The sequence below is a fragment of the Ranitomeya variabilis genome, chromosome 6, assembly GCF_051348905.1.
Source record: "Ranitomeya variabilis isolate aRanVar5 chromosome 6, aRanVar5.hap1, whole genome shotgun sequence".
NCBI classification, from domain to species: Eukaryota; Metazoa; Chordata; class Amphibia; order Anura; family Dendrobatidae; genus Ranitomeya; species Ranitomeya variabilis.
The window spans coordinates 570,257,123-570,278,549 of NC_135237.1; the positions used below are offsets into that span (position 1 = coordinate 570,257,123).

The 21,427-nt window shown below is 54.4% G+C and overlaps 1 protein-coding gene across 6 annotated transcripts; it reads right to left on the bottom strand.

Annotated features, from left to right (window-relative positions):
- Positions 1-899: 899 nt before the first annotated feature.
- On the bottom strand, positions 900-21,411 carry EEF1D (eukaryotic translation elongation factor 1 delta). Of its 6 annotated transcripts, XM_077271381.1 has the most exons (11): positions 21,116-21,168; positions 13,368-13,384; positions 9,784-10,886; positions 7,971-8,100; positions 6,997-7,068; positions 5,470-5,541; positions 4,831-4,918; positions 4,629-4,738; positions 1,879-2,106; positions 1,525-1,719; positions 900-985 (listed from the first exon to the last, which is right to left on the bottom strand). In XM_077271381.1, the coding sequence occupies exons 3-11, from the start codon at positions 10,884-10,886 to the stop codon at positions 947-949; spliced, it is 2,037 nt and encodes a 678-aa protein (XP_077127496.1). In that variant the 5' UTR covers positions 13,368-13,384; positions 21,116-21,168; the 3' UTR covers positions 900-946. The 6 variants fall into 6 exon arrangements, with proteins under 6 accessions (XP_077127496.1, XP_077127497.1, XP_077127501.1 ...); XM_077271382.1 differs by lacking the exon at positions 5,470-5,541; XM_077271386.1 differs by lacking the exons at positions 9,784-10,886; positions 13,368-13,384 and having other exon boundaries at positions 21,116-21,248.
- Positions 21,412-21,427: the final 16 nt, after the last annotated feature.

The following is a 21,427-nucleotide window of genomic DNA, read 5'->3' on the forward strand; positions in this document are numbered from 1 at the left end:
GATGCTGTGACCCCTACATGACAGAAGAGGCGGACACGGGGGGGGGATCACACTGCCACGTGCACATGGTAATACACCTGATGCTGTGACCCCTACATGACAGAAGAGGCGGACACGGGGGGGGGATCACACTGCCACATGTACATGGTAATACACCTGATGCTGTGACCCCTACATAACAGAAGAGGCGGACACGGGGGGGGATCACACTGCCACATGTACATGGTAATACACCTGATGCTGTGACCCCTACATGACAGAAGAGGCGGACACGGGGGAGATCACACTGCCACATGTACATGGTAATACACCTGATGCTGTGACCCCTACATGACAGAAGAGGCGGACACGGGGGGGGGGAATCACACTGCCACATGTACATGGTAATACACCTGATGCTGTGACCCCTACATGACAGAAGAGGCGGACACGGGGGGGGATCACACTGCCACATGTACATGGTAATACACCTGATGCTGTGACCCCTACATGACAGAAGAGGCGGACACGGGGGGGGATCACACTGCCACATGTACATGGTAATACACCTGGTGCTGTGACCCCTACATGACAGAAGAGGCGGACACAGGGGGATCACACTGCCACATGTACATGGTAATACACCTGATGCTGTGACCCCTACATGACAGAAGAGGCGGACACGGGGGGGATCACACTGCCACATGTACATGGTAATACACCTGATGCTATGACCCCTACATGACAGAAGAGGCGGACACGGGGGGGATCACACTGCCACATGTACATGGTAATACACCTGATGCTGTGACCCCTACATGACAGAAGAGGCGGACACGGGGGGGATCACACTGTCACATGTACATGGTAATACACCTGATGCTGTGACCCCTACATGACAGAAGAGGCGGACACGGGGCGGAGGGAACACGCTGCTCTTTATTGACACAAGGCGGCACGCTCCAGCCTAGATCTTGTTGAAGGCGGCAATGTCCACACTCTGCACCTGAGAACAGAAGAAGAGGCTGATAAATGGGCAGAAGGGAGCGATGCCGTCATGTTTACATCTACTACTAAGCCTGACTGCTCTCATACTCCAGTCACCTCCAAAGCTGCAGTAAATGTCCCATGCCCGCAGCCACAAGCTGCATGTAATGCTACACGGTGACAATTACAGGTCACTTTGGGCCTAGTCATCTCACCAGCAGTGAAAGGGCTATTCTCAACATTAAAACATGTCACCTCTTGCAAGGTTAGGTGATAATTGTAGAAGGATGGTCGGCACGCTGGGACCCCCACCAATCCTGGCTACGGAGGGTCTTAAAATCCTGCAATCATTCTGTAGAGGATGATGGGAAGATCCAGGCTCCGAGCCCTATGGAGGATGGCCGCGGTGGCACTGCTCCATTCCCACAGGGCATTTCCGAGCCCCGTTCTCAGGATTGGTGGGGTCCTAGTGGTCAGACATTTTTATGCGATACCCCTGCAGGACGTGAGGGTCTCGCAGAGACCGTGCGGTCTGTAGGATGATCCTGCAGCACTTACATAGTCCTCAAACTTTGTGATCTCCTCCTCCAGCATGTCCGTGCCGACCTTGTCGTCCTCCACCACACACTGGATCTGGAGCTTCTTGATGCCGTAGCCCACAGGCACCAGCTTGGAGGACCCCCAGAGCAGGCCGTCCATATGCACGGTGCGCACGCATTCCTCCAGCTTCGCCATGTCAGTCTCATCATCCCACTGTGGAGAACACAACAGGGGTTAGTGTTTGTGGCAGGAGACACCGCACAGAGGCACGCTGCGCGTTACACCTTGCGATCTGCTGGGTGCCTTTCACGCAGATGTCACCCAGATTCTGGAAGGTTGTGCTGCCGATGTCCAGGGCCGAGCACCACTCACCGGCTTCACATCCAACAAGATGGAGGACTTGGCGATGAGTCCGGGCTTTTTGGATTTCTTTTCGGCATACTGCTGCAATCTCTCCTCTCGGATTCTGGCAGCTTCTGCATCTTCCTCTTCCTCATCACTACCGAACAGGTCGATGTCGTCGTCATCATCATCCTCTTCTGCCTTTGGTTGTGGGGCTGCAGCAGGCGGGCAAGCAGGTGCCGGTCTTGGGGCAGAAAGCTATAGAAAAGCAAAAACACACAATTATATATGTATGAGGCGCCGGTATCCTGTGTAGTCGTCACGTTTTCATTCTTTCGTCAGTCTTCGCCATTTCTTCTGCCGGATCAGAGTTTTCTTTTTTTGAGACAAGTTGTAGTTTTAGCCCCTTCACGACCCATGACGTATAGGTACGTCACAGGTCGTGTATCCACCTTTGGTGCGAGCTCTGGCGCTGAGCCCCCATCTTTCCCCACACATGACAGCTAGTCCGATCAGCCATCATGTGCCCCTAACAGCCGCGGGTGGAATCACAATGCACCAACAGCTGTTATGTTAAATACCGCAGTCAGCGCGTCACAAACCCCGCCCATCGGCCTCCCGTCACATGATCATGGGGAGCCAATGGGCGGGCATCACAACTAGAGATCTGCAGAAGACCCCCCCCCCCCCATTCCTGTTATTGCAGATCAGCAATGGACGCTGTGGCCGGTGCTCATCGAAGATGATGATTTCTGCAGGGCAGGGCTGAAGCAGGGCAGACGATCGCAGCTTCAAGTCTCCTAAGGAAACTATTGAAGCATAAAAGAGTAGAAAAAGAAGAAGGTTTAAAGAATATTAAAAAAAAAAGTTAAATCCCCCTCTTTTGCCCCAAATTAAAACCATAAAAAGAAAAAAAAATTATTTGGTATCACTGCGTTCTGAAATGTTCGATCAAAATATTAAAATAATTAATCCGATCGGTAAAAGCCAATAAAAACATTGTATCTATCCCAAAATGGTATCAATAAAAACATCAGCTAGGGGCACAAAAAATAAGCTCCCACTTAGGCTACTTTCACACATCAGGTTTTTTGTTTCAGGCATAATCCGTCTAATGTTTCAATAAACGGATCCGTTGCAAATACTGTAAAAACTGATGCAACATATCCATTTCACACGATTTTGACCGGTTAAGTCACTGTGCGCTTTTTTTCGCCGGACAAAAAAACCTTCCTCTGGACGTTTTCTCCGTCCGCCGGAAACGACTATTTGGACAGATCCGGAAAAAACGGATGAAATGTGCGGCCATCAGGCGCAATCTGGCGCTAATACATCTCTATGAAAAAAGAAAAAAAAAAGGGATCTGTTTTTTTCAAAAGTTGCGCCTGAAACAAAAAAACTGATGTGTGAAAGTAGCCTTATCCTGAAAAGTTGTTTTTTTTTTGTTTTGTTTTTTAAACTACTTAAAGGGACTCTGTCACCTGAATTTGGAGGGAACAATTTTCAGCCATAGGGGCGGGGTTTTCGGGTGTTTGATTCACCCTTTCCTTACCCGCTGGCTGCAATATTGGATTGAAGTTCATTCTCTGTCCTCCACAGTACACGCCTGCGTAAGGCAAGATTGCCTTGTGCAGGCATGTACTAAGGAGGACAGAGAATTTACTTCAATCCAATATTGCAGCCAGCGGGTAAGGAAAGGGTGAATCAAACACCCGAAAACCCCGCCCCTATGGCTGAAAATTGTTCCCTCCAAATTCAGGTGACAGTCCCTTTAAAAGTAAAAAGGAACTTAGACATGTTTGGGGTCTATGAACTCATAATGACGTGGAGAATCATAATGGCAGCTCAGTTTTAGCATTTAGCAAACACAGAAAACGAAAAATTGTGGAATTGCACCTTTTTTTTTTGCAATTTCACCACACTTGGAATTTTTTTCCCAATTTCCAGTACACGATATGGTAAAAGCAATGGTGTCGCTCAAATGTACAGCTCATCCTGCTAAAAAATGACCTCCTCACACGGCCATATTGCTAGAAAAATAAAAAAAAAAAACCTTATAACTCTAGGAAGAAGGGGAGGAAAAACGAAAATTGAAAATCCCAAGGTTGTGAAGGGGTTTCCATGCCATAGAATCTTATAATCACCAACTGTCCCCACCTCTCAGCGATGGAACATTCCCTCATGGGACACAGATTTTACCTGGAAATTGAGACTGGACAATAAAACGTCCATCTTGGAGGAAAAAGATGGCGGCTGTGTAATATAGTTGGCACCTGCCCTGAGTGGAGCGGGCCCAGCTCAGCCCCACGACATATATATCTGTCACAGAGAGCTAAGGGTTAAACCCTTCCCGACCAAGCAAAAATGTTTTTGCAACCCCCACCCCCATAACTTTTCTATTTATTGCTCACCTTAGCTGTATGAGTCTTTCCTTTCTTTGTAGGATGACTTGGAATTTTTTTTTGCGTTTTTTATAGTAATTTTATGTTAAATAAAAAAAAGTCACCTCGATGCGTCAGTATGAAGGTTTGTTTTTTGCGGGTTAAGCTGTATTTTTATTGGTAACATTTTGTGTGCAGAAAAACATTTTTTTTAATCACTTTTTATTGCATTTTCTCGAGGAGGAGCGACATCAAAGACTCGGCTTTGTGAGACTATGAAGATGGTGGTAAGTGGGGTGATGGCAGCAGCGATCAGAGCCGGCACAGGTCGCTGGGGCGTTACAGCCCCCTGCCACTGACGCAGATAAGTGATGAATCCCCCCTATAAGCCCCACATACCTTGCACACAGGGGGAGGCAGGGGGGCCGATGCTGTGGAGGTCGCGGACTTTTCCAGTGTACTGATCCGGCTTTCCAGTTTGGAGATGGCCGACTGAAGGTCCCTCACCACTAAAACCATGGAAACGAGGGTGGATCAATACACGATAAGACACGGGTGGTTTGTGCCCTCGGCACAGAGACCGTCACCCCCCGGCACGCACCTTTGTGCAGGTTCTGGTTCTCATGTTCTAGGCTGGCGACCCGTGACAGGAGCTCGCAGCTCTCTCCACTGTTAGGGGTGGCTGCACTCTGCAAAAGTAACAGAGAGAAAAGATTAAGACCTGCAAAAACGACAGACAAAACGTGTAACAGACCCCGACTAATGGATGTAGGCTGAGAAGTGATGACCAGCGGTGGGGGAGGGGTATAACATACCAGGCTGCGGCCCCTTAAGATGATCGAGGGGCGACAGGGAGCAGATGGAGGACACTTTAGTGCAGCCAAAGGCGAGAGCCCGGCTCCAGGAAAGAGCAGAATCCCAGCAGCCAAGAGCAGAAACTAAGGCGGACATGCAGACTGGGGGGCGCACGACCTCAATATGGGTGGGAGACCCCCTTATATCAACCTTGTATTCTTCTATAGCACAAGAAAGAAAAGAGCAACTCCACTCTATGTAATACAGTCACATCCAAAGCTGCATTCACAGCCCGGCCTATTCTCTGCAGTCCTCAGCGAGGCGAGCGCAGCTCTGGATGTGACTGGAGCAGACGTGATGCACGTGCTGCCCCCATAGAAGACATGTGTAACGTTTGCAGGGCCTGACCCTAAACCCCAGGGGTCTCAGGAGGGATTAGACTTACAGTATGGGACCCTGTTTGGCTCGGGGGAGGGGGAGCCTGGCCTTCCTTAGGACTATGCAGGACTGTCCTCAGCTAGAAAGGGGGAGAAATGTGGATTCGTTTAATGACTGGAACAGGACACCGGGGGGACGCAGGCAAGCGGGGATGGGGGGACGGAGAGACAGGAGCAGCCATGCAGAGGAAGACTGGGGAGGATTAATGGATGTCATGCACAGGACGCCAAGGTCAGCCATCAGTCCCATAAGTTAGCAAGTAGTCAAGCGGACCCCCCTTCCCCACCACCCTGTATATAACATGACATCTACAATAACGCAGAGATCTGCTGCTTTTCTATGGATCAGATCTTATACTCCGGCCACATCCAGAGCAGCACGAATACTTCGGTGTAAACACTTATTCTATATGCATTGTAATAACGGACTGCAGCTTGGGATGTGAGCGGAGTATAAAACATCAAGCAACTCAAAAATCAGTGCTGCAAAGTAATGATGTGCATAATATGGAGGTTTAGCCGTAAAGTGTCGCCCGATTCCAGGAGTGTGCACAGTAATGGCGTATACGACCTGCGGTGCGGCTCCGCTTTACACGGTGGCCGCGGTGCTCCGCAGATACAGACTGTCCGGAGCGCGGCCAGTTACTGTGCACCCCTGCCTCCATCACGTCCCATAATCAGGCCAATCTGGAGGGGACGCAGCGTAACTGATCTTACACAGGAGGGTTGGAACAAAACTCAAAAACAGAAAAAGAAAATTGCCTGGAGGAGACCGGAAGCGGCAGAAGGTCCGGCTGCAGCATCATGGGAGCGCCATGCTGCCCCCTGTGGGCATGTTCACACGGGGTGCACACGCAGAGGATGCCAGTATGGCACGTTACAATATCTCATCCTCACGCTGGCAGTTTTCTCGCAGTGAAAGCCACAGCGCTCGGTGCAGATTTCGGCAGAGACGTTCAGGGTTTTTCCAGCCTCAAGTTCCCAGGAGAAATCTGCATCAAAGCGACATTACTTTCCCCCTCGCTGAAATTTACCACTGCAAACAGTGAGGCTTATTCAGCAGAAGGCAAAGCGGTTTCTGACGTGGATTTTGCAGCCGATGCAACTGAAAAATCTAAATCAAAACCCTGTGTGTGAACATGACCCTCCGGGGGCTTCCCACATCAGCAGGAGTAGCCCCCCACCGTGCGTGCATCTGCCCAGCTTTCACCCTTGTCCAAGGCTCCTGGTCAGAGTCTGATGGGGAATGTCCACTGAGGGTGTGGACGGGCAGAGATAAAATCTCAGCGTCGCCTGCTCCATCCACCAGTATTGGGGGAGGAATGGCGGCCGGCAGGTCGGGCTGCATCGCTTTGAGTTTTGCTCTGAGTTCTCCCATACACTGTCAGGACATCGGAGATGGATCAGACATGTCAGTGTTAGTGATGGTGGACGGCAGACCTCGGCACACACGGGTTATTAGCACACACAGCAGAAGGTAGAGGACGGCGGCCGCCTCTGGTGACGGGACGGCAGCACCGCCTGCGGGTACTCACTCCGGCCAGCGATTTCTGGATATTCTCCCTGGCTCTGGCAATGTCCTTGAGGATTGTGCTCGCTCCGTCTTCCTGTAGGCCGTGCACAAAGAACCACACACACATTTACATGTTACCAGCGATGGCAGATCGAGCTGACGGGAGGGAATACACAGGTGGCAGCGCCCGGAGCGGGGCGAGGATGCAGATACGGGGCGACCACCACCACAGAGCAAGAGGCAAGCGGCCAAAGGGAAGAGAAGCAGACGCCAAACCAGCCGGCGGGGGAAGAAGCGGCCACAGGACACTCAGTACATACAGCCATTTGTGGTGACATCGGGGTCCGGCGTACAGGGGTCCCCACACCATCAACAAGACACGCAGTACACACAGCTATCTGTGCGGTCTGATGTACGGGGGTCCCCGCACCATGCACAGGACACAAGGGGATCAGCCAGACCCCATTTTCAACATCTCTGCCTGCGGTCTAATAATTGTGTTTTCTGGCCACATGTAGGACAGGAAGGATTTTCCGCCTCAGGTATGTCTCTGACAGCAAGCAGAGATCTTGAAAAGCGAGTAAGACAAATCATCCGGGCGAGCGCCCTCCACACACTGACCAGATTAGGCAAAAGCATGATTGGGGGTCCCTTTAATTTGCAATTTCAGGTATTCAGGCCCCCACCAGATGTCCCCCATGTGTCCGACAACCACACCACCCATGTGAAAAAGTAAATGCCCCCTCCGATACTGGAATCCAGCCGCCACATAATTTGGAAGGACAATGACCCAAGATGTCGGGAGCAGCACATGGCAGATGGGAGTCATACCCGATACTGCGGCCGGACCTGAAACCTGCAGCGCACGTACCGCTGCACCCAGTGACCTGGGGCGAGAGGGCCATTACTTTAGCACAAGAGTGACATGATAGTGGGAGAACATGTATCCTCCATGCACATGAGAGCTATTAGCCCTGCGCCCTCCTCGGTGCTCACCTGCGTTTGGTTCTGGCAGTCGGGTCCAGACTTCTGGGTCAGTTGCTCGTAATACTGCTTCTCGGCATCGTCGTACTTGTACTTATCGAACCAGATCTTGTCTGTACTCAGGAATGACGCCGCCATGTCTCTGCAAGATACACAGCAACAAGCATGAGGCCAACATGAGGGCAAAACCGCAGCACCGGGCCAATGCCGGCCAACGTGAGGGCAAAACAGCAGCAGCGGGCCGATGCCGGCCAAAGGGAGGGCAAAACAGCAGCAGCGGGCCGATGCTGGCCAAAGTGAGGGCAAAACAGCAGCAGCGGGCCAATGCTGGCCAACGTGAGGGCAAAACAGCAGCAGCGGGCCAATGCTGGCCAACGTGAGGGCAAAACAGCAGCAGCGGGTCAACGTGAGGGCAAAACAGCAGCACCGGGCTGATGCCGGGCCAACGTGAGGGCAAAACAGCAGCACCGGGCCGATGCTGGCTAACGTGAGGGCAAAACAGCAGCACCGGGCCGATGCTGGCCAACGTGAGGGCAAAACAGCAGCACCGGGCCGATGCTGGCCAACGTGAGGGCAAAACAGCAGCACCGGGCTGATGCTGGCCAACGTGAGGGCAAAACAGCAGCACCGGGCCGATACAGCACCGGGCCAATGCCGGCCAACGTGAGGGCAAAACAGCAGCACCGGGCTGATGCCGGACAACGTGAGGGCAAAACAGCAGCACCGGGCTGACGCCGTGTGTGCAGGAGGCTCGATGAGTTTCATCCACCATATGAGGGTCCGACGGGCTCGGCGCTAAGGATCCTCTGTGGTACGGGTACAGTACAGGACGCATGCAGCTCCGGAGGGTGTGTCATTAACTACAGCACCCACCCCTGTGGATGGATCATTACGCTTTTTTTTTTTCTATCCCGGGGAGGATATGGAAGGTCTTAAAGGGAATGTAATCTCTGATAAGGGCAAGGAATGAACAAGGTTGTTGCCTTGAAATACTAAAAAAAAAAAAAAAAAAAAAAGGCTTGAAGCCCCATGTAAAAATCTGCCATCTCATTTTGTGTTTTAATTCTATTTTCAAACCCCTCTGCTTGCTGTCAGTGAACTGAACACCAAGTCCAGGCCATGTTGTATGCACGCGATCAGCCCACTCACTCGCCCAGATGTGGGATCCCGACTAGTGGATAAAAACACTACGTCAACTGGCTCCAATCTTCCATAGGAGCGGCAGCATGGCTCCCCCCATCCCGGGCTGTTCGGTCTGTTTGGACCCCACCGTGAAGATAATTGATAAGTAAACCGATTCCCCTGTAATATGGACGCCTCATTGGTGTCGGACGCCTTTACATGCAAAACTGTGGGTTACAGGAGTTAGTGCCACGTCTTCAGAACCCCCCCCCCCCCCCTGTGGGAGGTCAGGTGCTTTTTCCTGATAATCGGACAATACCCGCCAGGTGGAGGATGTGTCAGAGGTTCTGGATAGCCGCTAAAATGGATGCATCTTACCAGGTGTCACTGACACACTGCAACAAACCACCACAACGAGAGAGACGTGTACTATGCCAGCGGCGCAGTAACAAAACCGCAGTATCAGAATGGGGTTTTATCTGTGCAAAATCTGTCACTGACAGATAAGACGATGGTAAAGAAGGGAACACAAAGCGGATTGGGGGGGTGAGGGGTCTCGGTGACGGCAGATGCCCTGGGTGCGGAGGGCATCACCTATGTGCGAGTCCCACCTGCGGCCTCACACCGACATAATGACACACTGACAGAGCACACAATGTGACATCACTACAGAAGGATATATAAATATATATTAGGCTCCTACTTCTTTCCAATGTGTCTGCTTTTTACAGCCCTGGGGCGTTTGGCTACAGATGGCAACTTGTAGAACTTCATGGCATCGGTGGTCCTATGGCTTCGGGTGGAGTGGAAGTCTTCTTCGGCCTGGTCGTACGCGACCTTGTCCAGCCACACCCGCTCGCTGTCGGTGTGCAGGTAGTATGTGGGGTAATACAGCGCGTTGGTGGTGGCCTCCTCCGGGATACTGGCCAGTTCCTTCCTCTGCTTCCCGGCAGATTTGCGGCTCCATTTGTCCTTTTTAGCCCTTTTGCCAGTGTGGTGGCTCCAGGCGTTGGGGTTGGGTTTGGCTTGTGCCACATGCTCATAGTACCGTGCCTCCGCCTGATCGTACAGCGACTTGTCCAGCCACACCTCGGTCAGCAGGCTCTGCAGCCCGGCCCAGTGGGGCTTCCCGTTCACAGTGCGGTCCGATGCTATGGCGTTGACAGTTAGTGAATTGTGCACGGCGGCCGGGGTCGGGGTGGCACTTGCGTATCCTTCGTCGGGTGTCTTTGGTGCCGTGCAGTCAGGAGAGAGCAGGTTGAGGTTTAGCACCCGGGGAGCGAGCGGGGAGGAAAACCGCATGACAAAGTGACTCTCGGCATCCTCGAAGTTGAACTTGTTGACCCAGATGCCTTTGCTTACGTGGTGGCATGCCACCGTACTGGCGTGGCAGCAGCCGCCCATGGCACTGTTCTTGTGTTTTTTAATGGCAGTCGCCTTGGCTGAAGGCAGGAGGTTCTGCTCCGTGGCGAGCCTGGCGTGGTAATAACATTCAGCGTCATCGTAGACATACTTATCCAACCATACAGAGTCTGTCATCATGCCGAGGAGTGCCGCCTCTGCCTTCAGAGGAGAGTCTTTGTTTCGGGGGGACCTTCGCCTCTTTTTCTGCTTTTTGCCGTTGACTTTCTTCTCGTCGGAGGTCACGGAGTTCTCCAAGGGTTCGGACTGGGAGCCGTTTGTTTCTTCGTTCTTCTTAGGGTTTGGCGTTGTCTGAGTTTCGCCCACGAGTTTGGCGCCATCCTCACACTTGAGTTTTTCCACCCAGCTGGACTCGGCCGGGCTCTGGTGCTTCCTCGTCCTCATCTTCACCGTCCAGCAGCATTAAAAGACAACAAGAGCTGTAACGCCGAATAGAAGTGCACAAGCAACATAGGTCGTTTACCAGAGAAGACCCATGGGGTCGGAGGGGTAAAGATGGGCTGCCATGGAGGCTCAGACCGATCAGACGTGGTACTGGAGGCTGCTCATCCCTATGGGGAGGACCAGCTCATTACAGGCCATCAGGGGCAATCACAACCTGCGGCAGAGAACTACAACTTAATGCAAAAGTAAGAGACATCTTCAATGGCAACTTTGCAAATGAGAGTGGTACTTGAGCCTTGCCCGGCAAAGCATTAGAAGGTGGGGATCCGAGGGGTCTTCTCTGGTAAGACCACATTTCTACGAAGCCATATCATGCAATGATCTGCAGATGGACCATGAACGCGCTTCCAACTCCTGCTGCAAAAAACACAGCAGACCCGGGGGAGGTGGAACTGAATTCAGCATGGTGGAGTAGTAGTCCGAAAAGGTGGAGTAAACAATGGATGAACCGGCATTACTACGGAAGAGAAATAATTGGGACCCGCTGCCAACCATCAAGAGGAACTGGATGAAGCCAGAGGAGACGTCGCTACCAGCATGCCTCCAATACGTGACGCTACACAACAGCTGCACCCTGGAGGACCTCCAGAGACATCTGCTTCCATCGGGTTCAGCTGCTAATACTGTGTATGGGCCGTCACTGGGCAGATCGGCTCCACGCATACTATATAGGCTGGTAGTAGCAGTTCTGCTCAATGGTTGTGCCTTCCCGATGGTGGTATTGGTGCAGATAGACACATGCAATGGAAACTACGGAGCTCTGAAGGAAGAGAGGAGAGGTCAGGATCAGCCAGACAGATGCACAGGGAGAAGGGAAATGACGATCTGTGCGGCCGCATGCGGCGGATTATCCCAGACAACACCTGATGTAAGCACTGAACACTACAGATCGCTCTGGTCCTCATGGTGGAGTCCGACACCTCGATGCAGATCTCCTTCTATATCGCAGTGACCCTCCTACTTTTATCCTGGGGCTCAATCTAATGATCTGCGATGTCAGACAGTCCACAGTGACATGTAGATAGGATGTACGTCACTCTGTATAAGAATATGGCACCAGGATTGGATACCACTCAATATACTCTGAAGAAAGAATCCGGCACTCCTCAGCTTGCAAAAAATAATATCAGATTGATTAGCAAAGCAATCCAAAAGACGCTTTGGTCGAAAGGACGTTCTTCAGACAGATTGCATATGGTGCCCTGCATGTAACAGCGCTGCGGGGAATAGGAATTCAATACTCATAGGATTTGTGTCAGATACTTTCGTCACCAAGTCCACAGTTACATGTAGGCAATCTGTGGCTATCCTGTCCTTTCCTGAAACTTTTTATTGGCTAAACCTGTGGAAATGTCTACGTGGTTATCGCCATCTTCCCCAATTTCCAACTCTGCTCCTCTTCTGGGTCACGCGATAACTACTCTGACTTGCCGGCTCACACCGGGATCCATGTATGAGCTGGAAGGGGCTTCTACAATGTGAGTGTATGGAGCGTTAGAACATATCTGTAGCCGGTACGTCAGAATCGCTGTCACGTGACCTAGAAGAGGAGCTGAAAGCCGGTGAAGATGGAAATTGTCCCGACTCCTGGCCCAGAGGGCAGAGAGGGCCCCCTCTCCGCAGGCCCAGAGGGCGGAGAGGGCCCCCTCTCCGCAGGCCCAGAGGGCGGAGAGGGCCCCCTCTCCGCAGGCCCAGAGGGCGGAGAGGGCCCCCGCCGCAGGCCCAGAGGGCGGAGAGGGCCCCCGCCGCAGGCCCAGAGGGCGGAGAGGGCCCCCGCCGCAGGCCCAGAGGGCGGAGAGGGCCCCCGCCGCAGGCCCAGAGGGCGGAGAGGGCCCCCGCCGCAGGCCCAGAGGGCGGAGAGGGGCCCCTCTCCGCAGGCCCAGATGGTCCCTGCTGCAGGTCCAGAGGGCGGAGAGGGGCCCCTCTCCCCAGGCCCAGATGGTCCCTGCTGCAGGTCCAGAGGGCGGAGAGGGCCCCCGCCGCAGGCCCAGATGGTCCCCGCCGCAGGCCCGGAGGGAGGAGAGGGTACCCACCATAGGCCCGGAAGGCGGAGAGGGTCCCCACCGCAGACCAGGAGAGTGGAGAGGGTCCCCGCCGCAGGCCAGGACTATGACCTTTCTTGTGATCAGTGGGATCTCCAGCAATCAGACACTTGCCAATCCTGTAGACAGGAGATGAGCGATTCTGGCACGACTCCTATTCCCTATAATTACCCTGTAGGGAGGCCGCTAAAACAGACAGCAAACATGGCTGAGCGCTGGGCTCTGCTACATATCCATACACTACCAGTATTCTCATTACTAAACATCTGTCTCACTAAATCCTCCAGAAATGACTGAAAGAAAGAACAGTAGGATGGAGCGATGGATGGGGAGATCGTGCAGACATGCAGGTGGAGCAGACTACAGTGTGCATACTCACTATGTACCGCAGGAGAACTGCGCAGCAGAGTCAGCAGGAAAAAGAAAGCGGCAAGGTTAGAAGAGAGCGCAACCTCAGGAACAGGACAGACACCCGGCGGACGAGACACAGACAGAATCAACATCTCAGAATTTCATGTAAATTACAGATATTTCTTCATAAGGACGACCCCTTGAAACAATGCGACCCACCCTGACAAAGACTGCGGGGACCATTACCAGAGCGCCGAGCCCCTCACTCATCCACACACAACCAGAGAGCAGGATTTACAGGACCTGGAAAGGGAGAACAGAGCCGCCGAGGACAGCAGGTCATTCTGGTCTGCATTGTGTTGCTCCTCAGTTATTCCTCCTGGATAATTAGGAATACACAGATGCCATTCCCCTTTTGAGCACTGATCGGACAGGACACCCCGTCCCCCCCTAGCCTGTGACACCCACCGGGCAATTAATTCCCACATTTTCAGAAGGAAGAAAGGAAATACGAGGATTTACTATAACAAATGAATCGTGATGGCTATTTATACTGGTCATTCGCACTTTACTTTTCAGATTCTATTTAGAATTTGGGGACTTATTCTTTACACTTTTTATTGGTCCCGCAGCCAGGGGCGGCTGATCAATGTCACAAGGGGCCAAATGAGAAACAGATTATGTGGACGAGGGACAGAATAATAGTCGTAGTAGTGAGGTCACTTCCACAGCTGGGAAAAAAACTCCAGAGTAGCGGTGGACACGGCAATAGGACAGCGGAGGAAAACTGCACAATGGTCAGTAATGCAGCACAATCCAATGCACAGAAATGCTTTACATGCTGCAGTCAGAGATTGACAGCAGCATCTAAGGGTTTAACAGCAGCGAGCCGAGCCTAGATCGCTTCCAGATGATGGCTACACAACACAGCCGGCATCTAGCGGGTATGGTGCAGGCTCCGCTCCTGAGCCCGGATCACACACAAAGACCTGACAAGTCCAATATCAGGAAGGGATGTAATATATTCCCTGCACCGGCGATGCCGGCTTCATACACACACGCTCTGTATATCGGCCCGGCCATCCCCCTCCACAGCCGGCTTCATACACACGCTCTGTATATAGGCCCGGCCATCCCCCTCCACAGCCGGCTTCATACACACACTCTGTATATAGGCCGGCCATCCCCCTCCACAGCCGGCTTCATACACACACTCTGTATATAGGCCCGGCCATCCCCCTCCACAGCCGGCTTCATACACACACTCTGTATATAGGCCCGGCCATCCCCCTCCACAGCCGGCTTCATACACACACTCTGTATATAGGCCCGGCCATCCCCCTCCACAGCCGGCTTCATACACACACTCTGTATATAGGCCCGGCCATCCCCCTCCACAGCCGGCTTCATACACACACTCTGTATATAGGCCCGGCCATCCCCCTCCACAGTCACCTTCATACACACGCTCTGTATATAGGCCGGCCATCCCCCTCCACAGCCGGCTTCATACACACACGCTCTGTATATAGGCCCGGCCATCCCCCTTCATACACACATGCTCTGTATATAAGCCGGCCATCCCCCTCCACAGCCGGCTTCATACACACACTCTGTATATAGGCCCGGCCATCCCCCTCCACAGCGGCTCCATACACACACGCTCTGTATATAGGCCCGGCCATCCCCCTCCATACACACACGCTCTGTATATAGGCCCGGCCATCCCCCTCCACAGCCGGCTTCATACACACACGCTCTGTATATAGGCCCGGCCATCCCCCTCCACAGCCGGCTTCATACACACACGCTCTGTATATAGGCCTGCCATCCCCCTCCACAGCCTGCTTCATACACACACGCTCTGTATATAGGCCCGGCCATCCCCCTCCACAGCCGGCTTCACACACACACGCTCTGTATATAGGCCGGCCATCCCCCTCCACAGCCGGCTTCATACACACATGCTCTGTATATAGGCCCGGCCATCCCCCTCCACAGCCGGCTCCATACACACACGCTCTGTATATAGGCCGGCCAAACCCCCCCAACAGCCGGCATCATACACACACGCTCTGTATATAGGCCGGCCATCCCCCTCCATACACACACGCTCTGTATATAGGCCGGCCATCCCCCTCCACAGCCGGCTTCATACACACACGCTCTGTATATAGGCCCGGCCATCCCCCTTCATACACACATGCTCTGTATATAAGCCGGCCATCCCCCTCCACAGCCGGCTTCATACACACACTCTGTATATAGGCCCGGCCATCCCCCTCCACAGCGGCTCCATACACACACGCTCTGTATATAGGCCCGGCCATCCCCCTCCATACACACACGCTCTGTATATAGGCCCGGCCATCCCCCTCCACAGCCGGCTTCATACACACACGCTCTGTATATAGGCCCGGTCATCGCCCTCCACAGCCGGCTTCATACACACACGCTCTGTATATAGGCCTGCCATCCCCCTCCACAGCCTGCTTCATACACACACGCTCTGTATATAGGCCCGGCCATCCCCCTCCACAGCCGGCTTCACACACACACGCTCTGTATATAGGCCGGCCATCCCCCTCCACAGCCGGCTTCATACACACATGCTCTGTATATAGGCCCGGCCATCCCCCTCCACAGCCGGCTCCATACACACACGCTCTGTATATAGGCCGGCCAAACCCCCCCAACAGCCGGCATCATACACACACGCTCTGTATATAGGCCGGCCATCCCCCTCCATACACACACGCTCTGTATATAGGCCGGCCATCCCCCTCCACAGCCGGCTTCATACACACACGCTCTGTATATAGGCCCGGCCATCCCACTCCATACACACACGCTCTGTATATAAGCCGGCCATCCCCCTCCACAGCCGGCTTCATACACACACGCTCTGTATATAGGCCCGGCCATCCCCCTCCATACACACACGCTCTGTATATAGGCCCAGCCATCCCCCTCCACAGCCGGCTTCACACACACACGCTCTGTATATAGGCCAGCCATCCCCCTCCACAGCCGGCATCATACACACACGCTCTGTATATAGGCCGGCCATCCCCCTCCATACACACACGCTCTGTATATCGGCCGGCCATCCCCCTCCACAGCTGGCTTCATACAAACACGCTCTGTATATAGGCCGGCCATCCCCCTCCACAGCCGGCATCATACACACACGCTCTGTATATAGGCCGGCCATCCCCCTCCATACACACACGCTCTGTATATCGGCCGGCCATCCCCCTCCACAGCTGGCTTCATACAAACACGCTCTGTATATAGGCCCGGCCATCCCCCTCCACAGCCGGCTTCATACACACACTCTGTATATAGGCCCGGCCATCCCCCTCCACAGCCGGCTTCATACACACACTCTGTATATAGGCCCGGCCATCCCCCTCCACAGCCGGCTTCATACACACACTCTGTATATAGGCCCGGCCATCCCCCTCCACAGCCGGCTTCATACACACACTCTGTATATAGGCCCGGCCATCCCCCTCCACAGCCGGCTTCATACACACACTCTGTATATAGGCCCGGCCATCCCCCTCCACAGTCACCTTCATACACACGCTCTGTATATAGGCCGGCCATCCCCCTCCACAGCCGGCTTCATACACACGCTCTGTATATAGGCCCGGCCATCCCCCTCCACAGCCGGCTTCATACACACACTCTGTATATAGGCCCGGCCATCCCCCTCCACAGCCGGCTTCATACACACACTCTGTATATAGGCCCGGCCATCCCCCTCCACAGCCGGCTTCATACACACACTCTGTATATAGGCCCGGCCATCCCCCTCCACAGCCGGCTTCATACACACACTCTGTATATAGGCCCGGCCATCCCCCTCCACAGCCGGCTTCATACACACACTCTGTATATAGGCCCGGCCATCCCCCTCCACAGTCACCTTCATACACACGCTCTGTATATAGGCCGGCCATCCCCCTCCACAGCCGGCTTCATACACACACGCTCTGTATATAGGCCCGGCCATCCCCCTTCATACACACATGCTCTGTATATAAGCCGGCCATCCCCCTCCACAGCCGGCTTCATACACACACTCTGTATATAGGCCCGGCCATCCCCCTCCACAGCGGCTCCATACACACACGCTCTGTATATAGGCCCGGCCATCCCCCTCCACAGCCGGCTTCATACACACATGCTCTGTATATAGGCCCGGCCATCCCCCTCCACAGCCGGCTCCATACACACACGCTCTGTATATAGGCCGGCCAAACCCCCCCAACAGCCGGCATCATACACACACGCTCTGTATATAGGCCGGCCATCCCCCTCCATACACACACGCTCTGTATATAGGCCGGCCATCCCCCTCCACAGCCGGCTTCATACACACACGCTCTGTATATAGGCCCGGCCATCCCCCTTCATACACACATGCTCTGTATATAAGCCGGCCATCCCCCTCCACAGCCGGCTTCATACACACACTCTGTATATAGGCCCGGCCATCCCCCTCCACAGCGGCTCCATACACACACGCTCTGTATATAGGCCCGGCCATCCCCCTCCATACACACACGCTCTGTATATAGGCCCGGCCATCCCCCTCCACAGCCGGCTTCATACACACACGCTCTGTATATAGGCCCGGTCATCCCCCTCCACAGCCGGCTTCATACACACACGCTCTGTATATAGGCCTGCCATCCCCCTCCACAGCCTGCTTCATACACACACGCTCTGTATATAGGCCCGGCCATCCCCCTCCACAGCCGGCTTCACACACACACGCTCTGTATATAGGCCGGCCATCCCCCTCCACAGCCGGCTTCATACACACATGCTCTGTATATAGGCCCGGCCATCCCCCTCCACAGCCGGCTCCATACACACACGCTCTGTATATAGGCCGGCCATCCCCCTCCATACACACACGCTCTGTATATAGGCCGGCCATCCCCCTCCACAGCCGGCTCCATACACACACGCTCTGTATATAGGCCGGCCAAACCCCCCCAACAGCCGGCATCATACACACACGCTCTGTATATAGGCCGGCCATCCCCCTCCATACACACACGCTCTGTATATAGGCCGGCCATCCCCCTCCACAGCCGGCTTCATACACACACGCTCTGTATATAGGCCCGGCCATCCCCCTCCATACACACACGCTCTGTATATAGGCCCAGCCATCCCCCTCCACAGCCGGCTTCACACACACACGCTCTGTATATAGGCCAGCCATCCCCCTCCACAGCCGGCATCATACACACACGCTCTGTATATAGGCCGGCCATCCCCCTCCATACACACACGCTCTGTATATCGGCCGGCCATCCCCCTCCACAGCTGGCTTCATACAAACACGCTCTGTATATAGGCCGGCCATCCCCCTCCACAGCCGGCATCATACACACACGCTCTGTATATAGGCCGGCCATCCCCCTCCATACACACACGCTCTGTATATCGGCCGGCCATCCCCCTCCACAGCTGGCTTCATACAAACACGCTCTGTATATAGGCCCGGCCATCCCCCTCCACAGCCGGCTTCATACACACACTCTGTATATAGGCCCGGCCATCCCCCTCCACAGCCGGCTTCATACACACACGCTCTGTATATAGGCCGGCCATCCCCCTCCACAGCCGGCTTCATACACACACGCTCTGTATATAGGCCCGGCCATCCCCCTCCATACACACACGCTCTGTATACAAGCTCTGTATACACGCTCTGTATATAGGCCCAGCCATCCCCCTCCACAGCCGGCTTCATACACACGCTCTGTATATAGGCCCGGCCATCCCCCTTCATACACACACGCTCTGTATATAGGCCCGGCCATCCCCCTTCATACACACACGCTCTGTATATAGACCCGGCCATCCCCCTTCATACACACACGCTCTGTATATAGGCCCGGCCATCCCCCTCCATACACACACGCTCTGTATATAGGCCCGGCCATCCCCCTCCATACACACAGGCTCTGTATATAGGCCCGGCCATCCCCCTCCATACACACAGGCTCTGTATATAGGCCCGGCCATCCCCCTCCATACACACACGCTCTGTATATAGGCCCGGCCATCCCCCTCCATACACACACGCTCTGTATATAGGCCGGCCATCCCCGTCCATACACACACGCTCTGTATATAGGCCCGGCCATCCCCCTCCATACACACACGCTCTGTATATAGGCCGGCCATCCCCGTCCATACACACACGCTCTGTATATAGGCCCGGCCATCCCCCTCCATACACACACGCTCTGTATATAGGCCGGCCATCCCCCTCCATACACACACGCTCTGTATATAGGCCGGCCATCCCCGTCCATACACACACGCTCTGTATATAGGCCCGGCCATCCCCCTCCATACACACACGCTCTGTATATAGGCCGGCCATCCCCGTCCATACACACACGCTCTGTATATAGGCCCGGCCATCCCCCTCCATACACACAGGCTCTGTATATAGGCCCGGCCATCCCCCTCCATACACACACGCTCTGTATATAGGCCGGCCATCCCCGTCCATACACACACGCTCTGTATATAGGTCCGGCCATCCCCCTCCATACACACAGGCTCTGTATATAGGCCCGGCCATCCCCCTCCATACACACAGGCTCTGTATATAGGCCCGGCCATCCCCCTCCATACACACAGGCTCTGTATATAGGCCGGCCATCCCCCTCCATACACACACGCTCTGTATATAGGCCCGGCCATCCCCCTCCATACACACACGCTCTGTATATAGGCCGGCCATCCCCCTCCATACACACAGGCTCTGTATATAGGCCCGGCCATCCCCCTCCATACACACACGCTCTGTATATAGGCCCGGCCATCCCCCTCCATACACACACGCTCTGTATATAGGCCGGCCATCCCCCTCCATACACACACGCTCTGTATATAGGCCCGGCCATCCCCCTCCATACACACACGCTCTGTATATAGGCCCGGCCATCCCCCTCCATACACACAGGCTCTGTATATAGGCCCGGCCATCCCCCTCCATACACACAGGCTCTGTATATAGGCCCGGCCATCCCCCTCCATACACACACGCTCTGTATATAGGCCCGGCCATCCCCCTCCATACACACACGCTCTGTATATAGGCCCGGCCATCCCCCTCCATACACACAGGCTCTGTATATAGGCCCGGCCATCCCCCTCCATACACACACGCTCTGTATATAGGCCCGGCCATCCCCCTCCATACACACAGGCTCTGTATATAGGCCCGGCCATCCCCCTCCATACACACACGCTCTGTATATAGGCCCGGCCATCCCCCTCCATACACACACGCTCTGTATATAGGCCCGGCCATCCCCCTTCATACACACACGCTCTGTATATAGACCGGCCATCCCCCTCCATACACACACGCTCTGTATATAGGCCCGGCCATCCCCCTCCATACACACAGGCTCTGTATATAGGCCCGGCCATCCCCCTCCATACACACACGCTCTGTATATAGGCCCAGCCATCCCCCTCCATACACACAGGCTCTGTATATAGGCCCAGCCATCCCCCTCCATACACACACGCTCTGTATATAGGCCCGGCCATCCCCCTTCATACACACACGCTCTGTATATAGACCGGCCATCCCCCTCCTCGGTTTCCCCTTCCTCCACGCCGGTACTGCTCAGTACAGTACCGCAGACTCTCCGGTTGATGACTCGGCCCTCAGTACTCAGCCCGCCGGTCAGCAGTCCCCCCCGAGCCCGGCCCGGTACTCACGCTGCAGCCGTGTCAGGAGAGAGCGCGGGAGGGAAGGAGCGAACCACGTGACCTGCCAGCTCTAATAACCAGCGCACGGGCAGGACCGTACCACTATACAATCTAGGGTGGATACGGGAGAGAGAAAACCGGCTTCTAAACCAACACTGACATATTCGCACGATACCGCACTCACTCCGCTCATGATATGTATCCAGGGCGTCTACCTATTATTTGAGCCGGTGATTTTACCTCTGTTCTTTATTTTGTCCCATGACAGGGATGGTTGAGTCCTTAACGCAGACGCAGTGGAGGCGTGCGCTCCTGCGCATG